Source organism: Pseudophryne corroboree, chromosome 3, assembly GCF_028390025.1.
Source record: "Pseudophryne corroboree isolate aPseCor3 chromosome 3, aPseCor3.hap2, whole genome shotgun sequence".
Classification (NCBI taxonomy): Eukaryota; Metazoa; Chordata; class Amphibia; order Anura; family Myobatrachidae; genus Pseudophryne; species Pseudophryne corroboree.
In genome coordinates, this window is record NC_086446.1 from 685,785,323 (window position 1) to 685,803,510 (window position 18,188).

At 46.7% G+C, this 18,188-nt stretch overlaps 1 protein-coding gene across 6 annotated transcripts in view; it reads right to left on the bottom strand.

The window, feature by feature from the left end:
- NEURL1 (neuralized E3 ubiquitin protein ligase 1) overlaps positions 1 to 18,188 on the bottom strand; it is a 556,453-nt gene that overhangs the window by 226,187 nt on the left and 312,078 nt on the right. For 2 of the 6 annotated variants that reach the window (XM_063961986.1, XM_063961987.1), the window contains exon 1: positions 4,453 to 4,627. The exons of the other annotated variants lie outside the window; for them this stretch is intronic. In XM_063961986.1, the coding sequence (XP_063818056.1) occupies positions 4,453 to 4,486 (34 nt within the window). In that variant the 5' untranslated portion in view covers positions 4,487 to 4,627. Of the gene's footprint in view, positions 1 to 4,452; positions 4,628 to 18,188 lie in introns of those variants that run through there. 6 annotated transcript variants of the gene reach the window in all.

Below are 18,188 nucleotides of genomic sequence, written 5' to 3' on the forward strand. Positions count from 1 at the left end.
AGAAGGCGTTCGACCGTATCTCATGGCCGTTCTTACTGCAGACTCTCCAGGCATTCGGGATATCGGCGGAATTTTTGACGGGGGTCTCTGCACTCTATTCCTCCCCAATAGCAAAAGTCCTCACCAACGGGATATTGTCCCCTTCCTTCCCATTGGCTAATGGAACTAGACAGGGATGCCCTCTCTCCCCCCTGGTGTTTGCCATGGTCATTGAACCATTGGCAGCCATGATAAGGAAGTCCAGTAATGTTCGAGGAGTGCAGATGGGCTCAAAGGAGTCTAAGATTTCGCTCTTCGCTGATGATGTCTTATTATCCCTAACCCAGCCGCAGTCATCCCTCCCCGCCCTATACGAAATAATAGAGGAATATGGTTCCCTCTCAGGATATAAAATAAACTATTCTAAATCCGAAGCCATGTTGCTCCACGTCCCTGGAGACCTCAGGCGCTCCCTGCAGTCCTCCTATGACTTACGATGGCAGACCAATAAGATTAAGTACCTAGGTGTCTATATCACCTCCCATTATAACTCCCTATATTCTGAAAATTTTCCGCGAATACTGAGCAAGATTAAATCAGATTTGACAAGGTGGAGGACACACATCATATCCTGGCTGGGTAGGATAATTGCCCTCAAAATGACAATCATGCCACAACTTCTATATCTATTCCAAACCCTACCTGTGAGGGTGCCAGAGAAGGTCCTCAGGGATGCCCAGGCCTCATTTGTGAGGTTTGTATGGAACGACAAACCCCCACGGATTGCCTTTAATACACTTCGGCTCCCTCGCTCTGCGGGTGGCCGAGGGCTCCCCGATATCAAATTCTATTATCTGGCCAGCCATCTTAGCCAAATGGTGGCCTCATATGCGCCCCGTGGCAGTATTGCCTGGGTTGATCTTACCGCACTTTCTATGGGAATCCGTTCGATGGCTTCGCTGTGGGGCCTGGGCAAACCACATCTGCTGGCTCACAGGGACATCCCTCCCTCCCTTAAGTTTCACCTGTCTACCTGGCACAAGGCTATTACGAAATACAGCTTATCTTCCCCACACTCCCCCCTTACACCCATCTGGGACAACCCGGCTTTCCCTGCCGGGGTCCCTCCTCGTAAATTTACGGCTTGGTTTAATGCCCGGATCCTTGTGGTCCACGACTTATCCCTACAAGGCCAATGGATGTCATTAGACGATATCAAATCTAAATTCCCCTCACTCTCTCCTCCCTTCTTTGAATATTTCCAACTTCGTCACTTCCTCCTATCCCTGCCGCAGACTGATGCCCAGCGGGACCTCACACCCTATGAGTCGTTATGTCTTGCAAAGCCCGTAAGCGGAGGGCTAATATCGCAAATATATACCCTGTTGGTTGGGATTTTCTCTGGGCTGCAGACCCGCCACGAGCGGGAGTGGGAGAGGGACTTGGGTCCCCCCCCCGACGAATCCTGTTGGGAGGAGGTACGAGAGGGCATCGCCAAGAGCTCGATCTCTACCCGACTCAAGGAGACATCCTATAAATTGTATTACCGGTGGTACTATACACCAGATAAACTATCCCGGATGTTCCCCTCTGCCACCCCGGTATGTTGGCGGGGATGCGGCCTACGGGGCACTCTCCTCCATATTTGGTGGACATGCCCACGTATCGCTACCTACTGGAAAAAAGTACTGGACATATTGAACTCAATAACTGGGCTTAAACTTACACTAGACCCATGGATGTTCTTGTTGGCCCGTCCGATCCCGGACCTTGACCCCCTACTGAATAAATTAATTTCCCATATATTAGTAGCGGCTAAGTCTTTGATTGCCAAAAACTGGAAATCCCCCGCCCCGCCCACGATCCCCGCCCTGAACAACCATATCTGGTTCGTAGCCAATATGGAAAAAATCACCTATTACCTGCATGACTGTCCCCACAAATTTGAATTAGTTTGGGGTCCCTGGATAGCCGCGCGGTCTTCCTTAAACGGGACTCAGGCCTGTCCTCTGACCCCACCCCATTAACCCCCGAATGGGATCCACTCGGGCCCTCCCTCTGGACACCGCCAAGCAAGCAAGCACTCTCGAATCCGCTGTGACTGTGCACAGATACATGCCCTGCAGGTACGCTTATCCTATGTGATTTGTAGTGCATGTGTGGTTTATGGATACCCCAGCTGTTGTGCCCCCATTGGAGCATAGAACAGCTCTGAAGCCCCCTTTCTCCCCTTCTTATTTCTTTTTTGTTCCCCTTTCCCCCCTCCCCTTTTCCTCTACCCGCTGTTGTTCCCAGTTACCCCACCTATACGCTCCCCTCTCGAGGAGAAATGTTACTACATGTTTAACTATATACAAAAAATTGGAAAACTGACGCCTTGAAGACTGTTGAGTGCTCTTTATTATGACATTGTTTTTGTACCATGTGATGTTGATTTTGCAGTCTCTCTTGGTGTAAATAAAGAAAATCGTTAAAAAAAAAAAAGAAAACGATAGCTGTAGGTGTCAGAACGGTCAGTTACATACATTGCCCACACCTATCGACGTGCACAGAACCCCTGTCGTGTACCGCATACCGGCACATTCATACATGGGGCATAAGCAGTGTAGCGCACATAACATATGCTGTACCGCTTCTCCCCCATAACGACAAATGATACATTTACCCCAGAATTAGCACTTTTTAGTTTATAACAGTCACAATAGGTCATTTTAGGTCCAGTAGAAATGAAGTATGTTATTTCCTTGTACATAAAACATACAAGGAAACTGAAATTTAAGTGTAATGGGAAAGGATTAGATTAGAATAGGTTAGAACCTAAGAAGACCAGCCTTAATTATAAGTAAATGAGGATTTCCATGATCATATAAAGGTTATGTAATTGTATACAAATCGGAGTCCTGTGATGCTTCTGAATATCTGTAACGATATACATCTTATAACACATTTCCTACTAAACCCTAATGCAATCAGAACTTATTGTATAGGGTGGTCTTCAGTTTGCCAGCGGCCGGGCTCCCGACGACCAGAATACCGGCGCCGGAATCCCAACTATTGGCATACAGACAGCTTTTCTCACTCTTGGGGGTCCACGCGCCACCGTACCCGCAACGTGGTGGGCGCAGCGAGCCCGCAAGGGGCTCATTTGCGCTCGCCCAGCTGTCAGTATGTCGGCGCCGGTATGCTGGCCGCCGGGAGCCCGAATGGAATATACTCATTGTATATATACCGTATTTGCCGGCGTATAAGACGACTGGGCGTATAAGACGACCCCCAACATTTCCACTCAAAATATAGAGTTTGTTATATTCTCGCCGTATAAGACTACCCCCTTCCACACACCAAATAAAACGTAAAAGAACATCAGATTTGTGACATACTGTATATTATGACCTGATAAGAGATTTGGATAGGGAGTATTTATCAAGGTATGCATAAGAAGGGGGGAGGGGGCGAGGAGAAAGTTGTAAAATGTATAAAAGTATACCCCTGTGTGCATTTAGTGTTACCGGTTTCACATGAGTGCCATTAGTATTAGTATTAGTGCCATTACAGTACCTGTCATTGTCACCATTGTACGGCCACAACGCGACTGCAGCGCCTCCGGCCAGTCCCTGCATCTCCCTGTAATTGGCACTAGTGACCCGCCGCGGCCGCACTGGATATCGCGCGATACTGGATGGTGAGTAGAATGAGGTGGGCGGGCATCGGGAGGCCACTATGGGCACCGGGCGAGTATCGGAAGGCCACTATGGCAGCTATGTCTATCCCAACTGAAGTGCACCCGGCGTATAAGACGACCCCCCCACTTGGAGGCATGTTTTTCAGGGCAAAAAAGTAGTCTTATACGCCAGCAAATACTGTAGATATTATTCACAGGCATGTACACAGGTAGTAACGTCACCTGTGTATTATTCTAGGACAAATCACCTGCTAAATAGAATTCGAGAAAATTGCATGTTGCAAACCCGTCTCTATGTTCATAGGACCTATTGCATTGTCCCCATTACTACAGGTAACTTATAGAGTAGGAACCTGAAGCTATAGTCTAGACTGGAAATCTAACATCATAGGACACAGCAGCAGGGATGAATAACGCACCAATATCCGCAGACACGTTTAGCTGTAATGACTTCTGGAAATAATCAATTATTGAAAAAGCATCAGTCAGGAAACAAAAGCAAGAGAGGTATATTCCATTACTAGTACCACATCGCACACAGGAACACTCTCTCCTCCAGTGCATGTCTGTCCAATGCAGTGCCTGTATGTAGTGTCTATCCTGTACTGTTTCCTTGTCACAAAGGACAATTCATTCATTCATTTATTCATTCATATCACTGAGCAGTAGAGGTGTCACTAGGCGCAGCAATGCCAGCCTGCCTCACCTCTGCCAGGCATCCTGCATTTCCAGCAATAATAATGACATAGGAGCTATCTCCATAGCCAAATGCAGCTGCTGCTGGTCCTTACCATAGAGCGTGTTCCTGGTGACCTGTCCTCCCATAGTAGATCAGCCCTCAGTGGCTCCCCGCACCGTGCACACTCCCGGCAGCCAGGCTCATGTTGCAGCTACAGTACATACACACTAATAATACTCATGCAGCAGCAGAAGGATGGACGGCTACACTACTAACACCCACTGCCAGACCCTCCCTCACAAAGCAGTAATGTCATGTGTAGCTACTAAAGGGGAGGGCTCTGTGCCGTCCTGAAATAGCAGATACCACAAGCTTATTACACAGCTAATGCCATACAGAGCACACACTCCAGCCCTCCACTGCTGCTGCTTCCCTGCTGAGTGCACTACATCCAGGAAATACTAGTGTGTGTGTGTGTGTGTGTGTGTGTGTGTGTGTGTGTGTGTGTGTGTGTGTGTGTGTGTGTGTGTGGAGACATATTTACGTATACCTGTATATGTTGCATACAGTATATCACTATATACATATCTCTGTGTATATGCATATTAACTATCTATCTATCTATCTATCTATCTATCTAATCTAGGTATCGATAGATAGATAGATAGATAGATAGATAGATAGATAGATAGATAGATAGATATTTATTTTTATTAACAGTTTGCGCTCTACAATTGGAAATGGATAGATGATAGATATAGAGAGAGAGATAGATATGCACATAACACACACACACACACACACACACACACACACACACACACACACACACACATACACACACAAATATGTACCTAAAGACTTGCATTTTTATTAACGATATAGACGATAACGACATTTCAGGATGATATCATCCAGTGTGTGTGCGCATTATTTTGTCAACAATGTGCACTCCTACGACTCGTTGATGAGGTGTTATGTCGTCTGTACATGCAGGTCAGTTTTGATGACATCGTCTGAAACTGCATGTTCGGGGTGGTGGCAGGATCTATCATTAACAACCAAACGACGCAAGATAAATCATTCAGTCGTTTGAAGGATTGCAGTGTGTACGCACTATTGGCCTAATTCAGCATTGAACACTGCTCCAACAGCGTTCTCATGCTGAAGCTCTGTGCAGTGTGTGCACACGCAGAGGCCGCACTGCGCATGCATATACAGCGCAAATGCCTCTGATTGACAGGCAGAGGCGTTCGCAGGGAGGGGTTAACAGCTAGGCTGCATAGGCAGAGGGCAACACTAAATATGCGAAAGCATTGCCGTCTTGCGATGCGCTCGCATGTATGCGGGGGGGTGTCAGGTCCTTGCCCTGGGCTGGGCGTCCACCCGCATGTCAAGTTAAGGGTTGTACTTGTACAAAGGGTAGAAGAGTAGTACTGTCAGATTTTACCTGGTGAGAGTCTGTTACTGCTGGCACGGTGCCGGTGTCTGTCAGCACCGCACTGCACTAATGATCAGACTAGTGTCCGGCAGCACCGCACTTGTAATCAGACTCAAAATAAAGTACAGCTCCCAGCAGCCCCTGTTGCTGGGAGCTCCCGGCAGCAAGGGCTGCTGGGAGCTGTAGTTTATTTTGAGTCTGATTACAAGTGCGGTGCTGCAGGACACTAGTCTGATCACTAGTGCAGTGCGGTGCTGACGGACACCGGCATTAACACACTCACAGAGAGAGTTAGATTTGGGTGGGTTTTTTTGTTTCTGTGCAGGGTAAATACTGGCTGCTTTATTTTTACACTGCAATTTAGATTTCAGTTTGAACACACCACACCCAAATCTACCTCTCTCTGCAAATGTTATATCTGCCCCTCCTGCAGTGCACATGGTTTTGCCCAAATGCTAACAAATGTGATGCTGCGATCAACTCAGAATTAGGCCCACATTGAGGATTCCTGTACAAAGTGATTGACAGGAAGTGAAGTTAGGGGGTGTTAATATGGTGTTAGCTCGGAGTGGTTGTTAAAATGCAGACGTGTCATGGCCATTTTCAGGACATGTATCTTACGTCAGCTGTGTGACCTAACGTACAAAAACATGGCGCATGCATGACTACTGCCAGGTTACATCTGCGTAGCCATAAATCTACCCTTCAGGCCGATGTAAAATTTCTCTGATTATATTAATAAGTAGGATCAGGCTGTGTGGAAGGTCCATCATCTGACAGATTTACAATATACTTACTACTCCCCTACCCACGATATGTTTTCCAGATTGGATTACTTCTTCCTTTCCACCTCACTCTCCCTATGAGTTTTAGATTCTGATATACGGCCAACCACTGTTTCTGATTACGCCCCCATATGTGTTGTCTTACAGGGACATTTTATCTTAGGCTCGCATTCCCAATGGCAGTAACCAGCTACGATGGCTTCCTCTCAAAAATGTTAATCCATATTGGAAACTGCGCGGAATAACTTTGTTTTTAATAATCAATACCACACTTCTGACCTTAGTTTCTTTTGGCAATCTGCTAAAGCGGCCCAGAGAGGACATTGTTTCTGTGCAAAAGTATTAGAAAGATCAAGACTCATCTTATAGAATGGCTCAATCTTCTCTGACCTCTGCTTTTCAGCCTTTAAGGCTTCCCCTTCACCTACTACTAAAGCTGTTTATTACAAGACCAAACTGCATTTTGACCAAATACTTACCCAAATAGGTTCCTCTTTTCGGGTAAATATAATTTCTATAGGTATGGTAATAAATATATCCGGCTCTTATCCAATCTTCTCAGAGAAGACAGAGGTAATGCGAATATTTCAACACTCAACAAATAAAACTTCTGTATGGTAAAGATATAGCCGATTTACTCTACAGATATTACTAATGCTTTATTTGCAAAACCCCATTTAGACTCACACAGGACTTTTGGAGACAGGTGTACCTTCCATGTATATCCCCTGCTCATGCAGACACCCTTATGAGCCCAATCAATTTTTCAGAAGTTACAGCTATAAAAAAATCTCAAACCTATGAAATCCCCAGGCCCGATGGTCTCAGTGGAATTTTTAAAAAAATACTATGCCCCAGTATTATTGATACTCTTACGTTGTTGTTTTTTTAATTGTATACTTGAATCCCAGTCCATCCCTCTTCATTTTTGTTTCAGCCATAGTTAAAGTTCTGACAAAAACTGTCAGGGGCCTGCTTCTTCCCTCCTCCGGTAGGCTATCTCCCTTCTCAGTGTAGACTGTAAATTGTTAACACAAATTTTAACTGTTCAGCTAAAAGTAATTTTACCATCTATTATTCATCCTGATCAAGCAGGCATTATATAGGGCCGAACCTCAATCACTAATTTTAGTAAAGTCCTAGCGGTGCTGCAGTCTCTTCATAACTTCCCACTCGTGGATCCCAGGTTCCCTCTTCTGCTGAAAAGCATTTGACCTGGTAACCTTGGACCACTTATTTCAGACGCTCACCCGCTTTGGCTTCTCTGAGTCTTTTGTTAGTCTTCTAAGCAGTTTGTACTCTACTCCAACTACCCATATCTTAACTAATAGATTTCTGTCTTCCCCATTTTATATCCAAAGAGGCACCCAACAAAGCTGTCCTCTTTCTCCACTACTATTTGTGGCTGCTTTGGAGCCTCTGGCCATTGCTCTATGCCAAGATCATACCTTTACTGGATTAGAGATCACCAATGCAAATGGGCATTATTAGCCAATTATATGTTGCTTTTTGCTTTGAATCCATCCACCTCTGTCCCCGCCATTTTTACCTTCATTCATACTGTATATTCAGCACATTTGCTACTTATTATGTAAATATGAGCAAATACAAACTTTGCCCTCTTACGGCTTCTACTTCCATTTGTCATTGCCCTCAGTTGACAATCCTATTCACCTTTGCCCTACCCAAGTACTTCGGGATCTATATTCCCTCTCACCTTTCTCAGCTTTATGTGTATAACTTCTCCCCAGTAATTGCTAAAATGGCATCACAATTAGAAAACTGGAAAAACCTTAAACTCTCCCTTTTTTTCAGTAGAGTCACTGTCATTGAGTATCATTTTCCCAAAACTTGCGTCTTACAGATGCTTTCTCTAACAGTTACTAAATGAGATGCACTCCGTTGCACTCAAATATACACAGAAATGTATCTGGTGCAACTGAAAGCCGCAAAGGAATCATAGTCGTACATTCCTCCCCCCCAAAAAAAAACAGAGGGGCCTAAGTATACCTCATGTTATGGTTTTCGCTAGATCTTTTCAGATATGTCTCTGACTGGCTTTTGCGCACAGAACATTTTACTAACTCAACCATTGAGGAGGCCTTATCCTACGCCTATATCCCAGCAGCCCCACTTCATACTCCAAAACAGCAACTCTCCATTTCATGCTGACATAACATCCTTTTCTAGGACATGTATAGGGCCTGGCTTACTATCCACACCATACTACATGTCAACCCTCACTCCTCTCCTTATATTCCTCTTTGCGGTAATCCATCCTTCCCTCCATCCGTGGCAAATACTGCATACACCTCCTGGTACAATAAGAGAATCCTTTTCATAAAAGATGTTTTTGACCCTGGAAGCTAATTACTCTCCTTCTCACAATTTCAAACTAAATTGAATTTACCCCATAACTGTGTGCTTTTGACTCTTGCCCTTAGTTTTTCCAACAAATTTAGAATTTGTTACCTATACCCACGCCTTATAGATGCAGCCCCCTCACCGTGGCCTGCAGTTTCCAGAGCATGGCAGTCTGAGATACCTGACCTGCCTGATACAAAAAATGTACCTGCTCTCAAGTCGGCCAAACTTCAGGAAACTCATATCTGAGTTCTAAACAGGACCTATATTTCTTCTTCTCATAGAAAGCATTTTGTTGATACTGATTCTGGTGCCTGACCCAGCTGTCACTGCTCTGATGCCACCTTTCCAATAACTTGGGCTTTTGCGGAAAATCAGCAGTCCATAGTGTGATCAGATTTCTGTGCCTAAAGGGAACATCAGCAGCTGAAATTTGTCGCCAACTTGTCACATATGCAGCTTAATATGTGACCTTGTTTGGCCCAGCCATCTAACACCTAATGTGGGGAAAGTATGACTGATATTAGGCACAGTTTAATGGCTGTGAGGGGAAGCAGTGGTCTACCTGCTCTGACCCAACAGCATACCTCCCAACTGTCCCGATTTTCGCGGGACAGTCCCTTTTTTTGGGGACTGTCCCGCTGTCCCACCCGCGGGCCGCAGTGTCCCGCGGTGGGGGGGGCAGTTGGGAGGCTCCGTCTCTCGCTGCTCTGCTTAGCAGAGCAGCGGTGAATAGACGCTGTGCGCATGCGCACAGCGTCTATTCAGTGCAGACAGAGGGAGAGGAGGCATGCCAGCGGCTCACAGAGCGCTGGGCATGCCCCCTCAGTGATGAAAATGGGGGGGTGGCTCGCGATCGCGGGTCCTCCCGCGAAGCCACGCCCCATTTTCCATAGGTCACGCCCCCTTTTCGGGAGCGCGCGCGGCTTCGCCGCGCGTGTGTCCCTCTTCAGGTAGGGTAAAAGTTGGGAGGTATGCAACAGGAAATTAGAATGAAATAGAGAACATTACACACATGAGAGGTCTAGTTACCTTTTATTGTCCCATTGCTTATCTCATGTTGTAAAGATTTAAAAAGGGAACTCTCTGTAACTGGTACTTTTATCTGTTAATAAAAGAGGAAGTACGTTTCTAGCATGTGTATGAGATAACTGCTGCTATTCCTCACACTCCCTGACAGATGTGATGTGTTTATTGTAAACTTTTTACAATGTTGTAATAACATTGTGTAAAACGAGAGAGGACAATGGTCAACACGATGAGGCAATACCAAAAACAGAACAATGTGAATCTATGATCTTTGTACAGTAGAGACACATTTCAGTTTTTCACCTATATAGTTCTGTAATACCCCTTTCACACCGCACAAATAACCCCATTTCTCTATCGTCCTAGTGGATGCTGGGGTTCCTGAAAGGACCATGGGGAATAGCGGCTCCGCAGGAGACAGGGCACAAAAAGTAAAGCTTTAGGATCAGGTGGTGTGCACTGGCTCCTCCCCCTATGACCCTCCTCCAAGCCTCAGTTAGATTTTTGTGCCCGGCCGAGAAGGGTGCAATCTAGGTGGCTCTCCTAAAGAGCTGCTTAGAAAAGTTTAGCTTAGGTTTTTTATTTTACAGTGAGTCCTGCTGGCAACAGGATCACTGCAACGAGGGACTTAGGGGAGAAGAAGTGAACTCACCTGCGTGCAGGATGGATTGGCTTCTTTGGCTACTGGACATTAGCTCCAGAGGGACGATCACAGGTACAGCCTGGATGGTCACCGGAGCCTCGCCGCCGGCCCCCTTGCAGATGCTGAAACAAGAAGAAGGTCCAGAATCGGCGGCATGAAGACTCCTCAGTCTTCTTAAGGTAGCGCACAGCACTGCAGCTGTGCGCCATTTCCTCTCAGCACACTTCACACGGCAGTCACTGAGGGTGCAGGGCGCTGGAAGGGGGGCGCCCTGGGAGGCAATGAAAACCTATTTTTGGCTAAAAATACCTCACATATAGCCTCCGGGGGCTATATGGAGATATTTAACCCCTGCCAGAATCCGTTAAGAGCGGGAGACGAGGCCGCCGAAAAAGGGGCGGGGCCTATCTCCTCAGCACACAGCGCCATTTTCCCTCACAGAAAGGCTGGAGGGAAGGCTCCCAGGCTCTCCCCTGCACTGCACTACAGAAACAGGGTTAAAACAGAGAGGGGGGGCACTAATTTGGCGTTAGAAATATATAAAAAAGATGCTATAAGGGAAAACACTTATATAAGGTTGTCCCTATATAATTATAGCGTTTTTGGTGTGTGCTGGCAAACTCTCCCTCTGTCTCTCCAAAGGGCTAGTAGGTCCTGTCCTCTATCAGAGCATTCCCTGTGTGTGTGCTGTGTGTCGGTACGTGTGTGTCGACATGTATGAGGACGATGTTGGTGAGGAGGCGGAGCAATTGCCTGTAATGGTGATGTCACTCTCTAGGGAGTCGACACCGGAATGGATGGCTTATTTAGGGAATTACGTGATAATGTCAACACGCGGCAAGGTCGGTTGACGACATGAGACGGCCGACAAACAATTAGTACCGGTCCAGACGTCTCAAAAACACCGTCAGGGGTTTTAAAACGCCCGTTTACTTTAGTCGGTCGACACAGACACAGACAGGGACACTGAATCCAGTGTCGACGGTGAATAAACAAACGTATTCCTTATTAGGGCCACACGTTAAGGGCAATGAAGGAGGTGTTACATATTTCTGATACTACAAGTACCACAAAAGAGGGTATTATGTGGGATGTGAAAAAACTACCGTAGTTTTTCCTGAATCAGATAAATTAAATGAAGTGTGTGATGATGCGTGGGGTCCCCCCGATAGAAAATATGGGCGGTATACCCTTTCCCGCCAGAAGTTAGGGCGCGTTGGGAAACACCCCTTAGGGTGGATAAGGCGCTCACACGCTTATCAGAACAAGTGGCGGTACCGTCTATAGATAGGGCCGTCCTCAAGGAGCCAGCTGACAGGAGGCTGGAAAATATCATAAAAAGTATATACACACATACTGGTGTTATACTGCGACCAGCGATCGCCTCAGCCTGGATGTGCAGAGCTGGGGTGGCTTGGTCGGATTCCCTGACTAAAAATATTGATACCCTTGACAGGGACAGTATTTTATTGACTATAGAGCATTTAAAGGATGCATTTCTATATATGCGAGATGCACAGAGGGATATTTGCACTCTGGCATCAAGAGTAAGTGCGATGTCCATATCTGCCAGAAGATGTTTATGGACACGACAGTGGTCAGGTGATGCAGATTCCAAACGGCACAAAGGTGTATTGCCGTATAAAGGAAGAGGAGTTATTTGGGGTCGGTCCATCGGACCTGGTGGCCACGGCAACTGCTGGAAAATCCACCGTTTTTACCCTAAGTCACATCTCTGCAGAAAAAGACACCGTCTTTTCAGCTTCAGTCCTTTCGTCCCTATAAGAGTCATATCTGCCCAGGGATAGAGGAAAGGGAAGAAGACTGCAGCAGGCAGCCCATTCCCAGGAACAGAAGCGTTCCACCGCTTCTGACAAGCTCTCAGCATGACGCTGAGACCGTACAGGACCCCTGGATCCTACAAGTAGTATCCCAGGGGTACAGATTGGAATGTCGAGACGTTTCCCCTGCGCAGGCTCCTGAAGTCTGCTTTACCAAGGTCTCCCTCCGACAGGGAGGCAGTATGGGAAACAATTCACGAGCTGTATTCCCAGCAGGTGATAATTAAATTACCCCTCCTACAACAAGAAAAGGGGTATTATTCCACACTATATTGTGGTACTGAAGCCAGAAGGCTAGGTGAGACCTATTCTAAATCTAAAAAAATTTGAACACTTACAAAGGTTCAAATCAAGATGGAGTCACTCAGAGCAGTGATAACGAACCGGGAAGAAGGGGACTATATGGTGTCCCGAGACATCAGGGATGCTTACCTCCATGTCCCAAATTTGCCCTTATCACTAAGGGTACCTCAGGTTCGTGGTACAGAACTGTCACTATCAGTTTCAGACGCTGCCGTTTGGATTGTCCACGGCACCCCGGGTCTTTACCAAGGTAATGGCCGAAATGATGGTTCTTCTTCGAAGAAAAGGCGTCTTAATTATCCCTTACTTGGACGATCTCCTGATAAGGGCAAAGTCCAGGGAACAGTTGGAGGTCGGAGTAGCACTATCTCGGATACTGTTACAACAGCAGGGGTGGATTCTAAATATTCCAAAATCGCAGCTGATCCCGACAACAAGTCTCCTGTGCTTAGGGATGATTCTGGACACAGTCCAGAAAAAGGTGTTTCTCCCGGAAGAGAAAGCCAGGGAGTTATCCGAGCTAGTCAGGAACCTCCTAAAATCAGTGCATCATTGCACAAGGGCCATGGTAAAAAAATGGTGACTTCCTTCGAAGCAATTCCAGTCGGCAGATTTCATGCAAGAACTTTTCAGTGGGATCTGCTGGACAAATGGTCCGGATCGCATCTTCAGATGCATCAGCGGATAACCCTATATCCAAGGACAAGGGTGTCTCTCCTGTGGTGGTTACAGAGTGCTCATCTTCTAGAGGGCCGCAGATTCGGCATTCAGTTTTGGATGTTGGTGACCACGGAGGCCAGCCCGAGAGGCTGGGGAGCAGTCACACAAGGAAAAAATTTCCAGGGAGTGTGATCAAGTCTGGAGACTTTTCTCCACATAAATATAGCTAAGGGTAAATTTATAATGCTCTAAGCTTAGCAAGACCTCTGCTTCAAGGTCAGCCGGTATTGATCCAGTGGGATAAAACATCACGGCAGTCGCCCACGTAAATAGACAGGGCGGCACAAGAAGCAGGAGGGCAGTGGCAAAAACTGCAAGGACTTTTCGCTGGGCGGAAAATCATGTGATAGCACTGTCAGCAGTGTTTCATTCCGGGAATGGAAACTGGGAAGCAGACTTCCTCAGTAGGCACGACCTCCACCCGGCAGAGTGGGAACTTCATGGGGAAGTTTTCCACATGATTGTAAACCGTTGGGAATTACCAAAGGTGGACATGATGGCGTCCCGTCTGAACAAAAAACGGGACAGGTATTGCGCCAGGTTAAGAGACCCTCAGGCAATAGCTGTGGACGTTCTGGTAACACCGTGGGTGTACCAGTCGGTGTATGTGTTCCATCCTCTGCTTTTCATACCTAAGGTACTGAGAATTATAAGACGTAGAGGAGTAAGAACTATACTCATGGCTCCGGATTGGCCAAGAAGGACTTGGTACCCGGAACTTCAAGAGATGCTCACAGAGGACTTATGGCCTCTGCCGCTAAGAAGGGACTTGTTTCAGCAAGTACCATGTCTGTTCCAAGACTTACCGCAGCTGCGTTTGACGGCATGGCGGTGGAACGCCGGATCCAAAGGGAAAAGGCATTCAGGAAGAGGTCATTCCTACCCTGGTCAAAGCCAGAAAAGAGGTGACCGCACAACATTATCACCACATGTGGCGAAAATATGTTGCGTGGTGTGAGGCCAGGAAGGCCCCACGAAGAAATTTCAACTCGGTCGATTCCTGCATTTCCTGCAAACAGGAGTGTCTATGGGCCTCAAATTGGGGTCCATTAAGGTTCAAATTTCGGCCCTGTCGATTTTTCTTCCAGAAAGAATTGGCTTCAGTTCCTGAAGTCCAGAAGTTTGTCAAGGGAGTATTGCATATACAACCCCCTTTTGTGCCTCCAGTGGCACTGTGGGATCTCAACGTAGTTCTGGGATTCCTCAAAACACATTGGTTTAAAACCAGTCAAATCTGTGGATTTGAAGCATCTCACATGAAAAGTGAACATGCTCTTGGACCTGGCCTGGACCAGGCGAGTGTCAAATTGGTGGTTTTTTTCTCAAAAAAGCCCATATCTGTTTGTCCATTCGGACAGGGCAGAGCTGCGGACTCGTCCCCAGTTCTCTCCCTAAGGTGGTGTCAGTGTTTCACCTGAACCAGCTTATTGTGGTGTCTTGCGCCTACTAGGGACTTGGAGGACTCCAAGTTGCTAGATGTGGTCAGGGCCCTGAAAATATAGGTTCCAGGACGGCTGGAGTCAGGAAAACTGACTTGCTGTTATCCTGTATGCACCCAACAAACTGGGTGCTCTTGCTTCTAAGCAGACTTTTGCTAGTTGGATGTGTAATACAATTCAGCTTGCACATTCTGTGGCAGGCCTGCCACAGCCAAAATATGTAAATGCCCATTCCACAAGGAAGGTGGGCTCATCTTGGGCGGCTGCCCGAGGGGTCTCGGCTTTACAACTTTGCCGAGCGGCTATTTAGTCAGGGGCAAACACGTTTGTAAAATCCTACAAATTTGATAACCTGGCTAAGGAGGACCTGGAGTTCTCTCATTCGGTGCTGCAGAGTCATCCGCACTCTCCCGCCCATTTGGGAGCTTTGGTATAATCCCCATGGTCCTTTCAGGAACCCCAGCATCCACTAGGACGATAGAGAAAATAAGAATTTACTTACCGATAATTCTATTTCTCGGAGTCCGTAGTGGATGCTTGGCGCCCATCCCAAGTGCGGATTATCTGCAATACTTGTACATAGTTACAAAAATCGGGTTATTATTGTTGTGAGCCATCTTTCAGAGGCTCCGCTGTTATCATACTGTTAACTGGGTTCAGATCACAGGTTGTACAGTGTGATTGGTGTGGCTGGTATGAGTCTTACCCGGGATTCATAAATCCTTCCTTATTGTGTACGCTCGTCCGGGCACAGTATCCTAACTGAGGCTTGGAGGAGGGTCATAGGGGGAGGAGCCAGTGCACACCACCTGATCCTAAAGCTTTACTTTTTGTGCCCTGTCTCCTGCGGAGCCGCTATTCCCCATGGTCCTTTCAGGAACCCCAGCATCCACTACGGACTCCGAGAAATAGAATTATCGGTAAGTAAATTCTTATTATCGGTGTGAAAGCGCCATGGCCGAAATCCCGGGTCGTCTGACCCGGCAATTCAACCCGAGAATAAAGCAGTGTTATTCCCGGGTTGAATACCAGGTCAATAGCAGCGTAAACGGGCGACCAGGGACCCGTTCACTACAACAGGGAGAGGATGATCTCATCTCCCAGCGCCGCCTCTGCCCCCGCTGCCGGCCCCGCCCCCTGCCGCTATGGCAACCCGCACGGCATATTGCTGGGTCGGGGAAGCCAGCAGCAGCGTCCAATGCCAGATCCCATCCGGGAAGGACCCGTTTCCAATTCCCGGGAAGGATCCGGCATTGGCGGTGTGAAAGGGGTTTTACAGTTTACCCACCAGTCTATTATTTGTGATGGACATAGGGGGTTATTCAGTAACGATTGCAGATTCTGCTAGAAAGCAAAATCTGCAATCCTTTATATCGCATGCAGGGCAAGGCCACCCAGCATGTAGAATGACCTGCCCAGCGGCTGCACAACTGTAGACAACCCCCTGCAGTCACAGCTAGGTTGCATATGCAGGCTGCCCGCCGCCATTTTTTCCATCTGAACCATTTTTCCGCCGGAAATAGAGGCATAAAGGAGACCAATTTTTTTATTATTTATTCTTATTAATAGATGTAGCTGACAGGAGGGAAATACTTAAACTAATAACCAAACTAGTTTAAGTATTACCCTCCTGTCCTTTATGTCTCTACTTTCAGCGGAAGCAATTGGCAGATACCTCCTCCCACTTTGATAAATTATGTTTTAGGCTACAGTACATACTGTTTTATAAATTATATTTGTATTTACACCTACAAAGAGAGGTGCTATAGTCTAAGTTTTTTAATATGTTTTTATATGTTTATAGTGGATTTAATTCCCACCCACTCAGTGACAGGAAGTGGGTGTGGTAACTATACACACTATGAATATGTTGTACATAGACCACTTTCTTACACCCTGAGGAAGACTCGGAGTTGAAACGCGTTGGTCGATAAGGGAGTTTCCTATGAGGACTGACCTGGCCTGATTTTCCATCATCTGGCTATCAGGAGAGAGGTGTTCACACCTGGGTGTACCATCTACCTTTATTGTGATTATCCATGCCTTTAAACTAAAAGGTACTAGGCTACTTCTTCTGTTATATGTGGCCATTTTATGTGATATTGACTATATGTAAAGGTTTTATGCTATGTGGAGCCATTCTACATTCTTTTGAGGTCAACACCAAGGGATGGCTGTGAACCCCTAAGGAGGTTGGAAAAGGGCATTGAACATAAGGTTTTTCTATATGTGATGATATTGGCCTATCTGAGGCTTAATAAGGGTACGCAGTAAATTGGATTGATTACCTGTTGTTGCTTTTGATTACCCACTGATATGCACCCTGAAAGGTTAATTTTTGTGTCTTTGAGGTGAACAATTCGACGGAAAAGGACCATTGAAAAAGGATGTTTCCTTTTTCAATGGTCCTTTTCCGTCGTACCTTATAGAACTGTTCTATTTGGACTACCAGGAAAAATAATCTGTTATACGTTAAGTATTGTTGATTGAATGTTTACATCCCAATAGGGCGTGCATATTCTATGTTCTGTATCTATAATTTGATCTCTTTGATGCTTGATGGTATTTGTCTAGAATCAGTGGCGAAACTAGCGAGCGGTGGGCCCATGTGCGACAAAATGGCTTGGGCCCCCCCCCCCCCATCCCATCCAAGTCCACCCCCTCACCCCTGGAGAGGATCTGGTGAGGGGGACCTGCTCAGGGAAGTGGATACCTAGCAACAGTGCCGTAACTAGACATTTTAGCACTATGTGCAAGAAACGGCATCGGAGCCCCACCCCTGCATGCACAGCAGGGGCAGTGCGCGCCGTGGGCGCGCGCAAAAATACATAGTGGCGTGGCTTCGTGGGGAAGGGGTGTGGCCACAAAATAATACCAATTCATAAAACGGTGCACAGTAGTCTCCATTATTCAAATTACGCCGCACAGTAGCACCACTACACCAGGTAGAGACCCTTTTACACCTTACGGCGGACAGATTCCTCTTTTTACACATTACAGCAGACAGCGTCCCCCTTTTTTACACATAACGGCAGACAGCGTGACCTTTTTACACATAGCAGCAGACAGCGTGCCCTTTTTACACATAACGGCAGACAGCGTGCACTTTTTACACATAACGGCAGACAGCGTCCCCTTTTTACACATAACGGCAGACAGCGTGCCCTTGTTACACATAGCGGCAGACAGCGTACACTTTTTACAAATAACGGCAGACAGCGTGCCCTTGTTAAACATAGCGTCAGACAGCGTACCCTTTTTACACATAACGGCAGACAGCGTG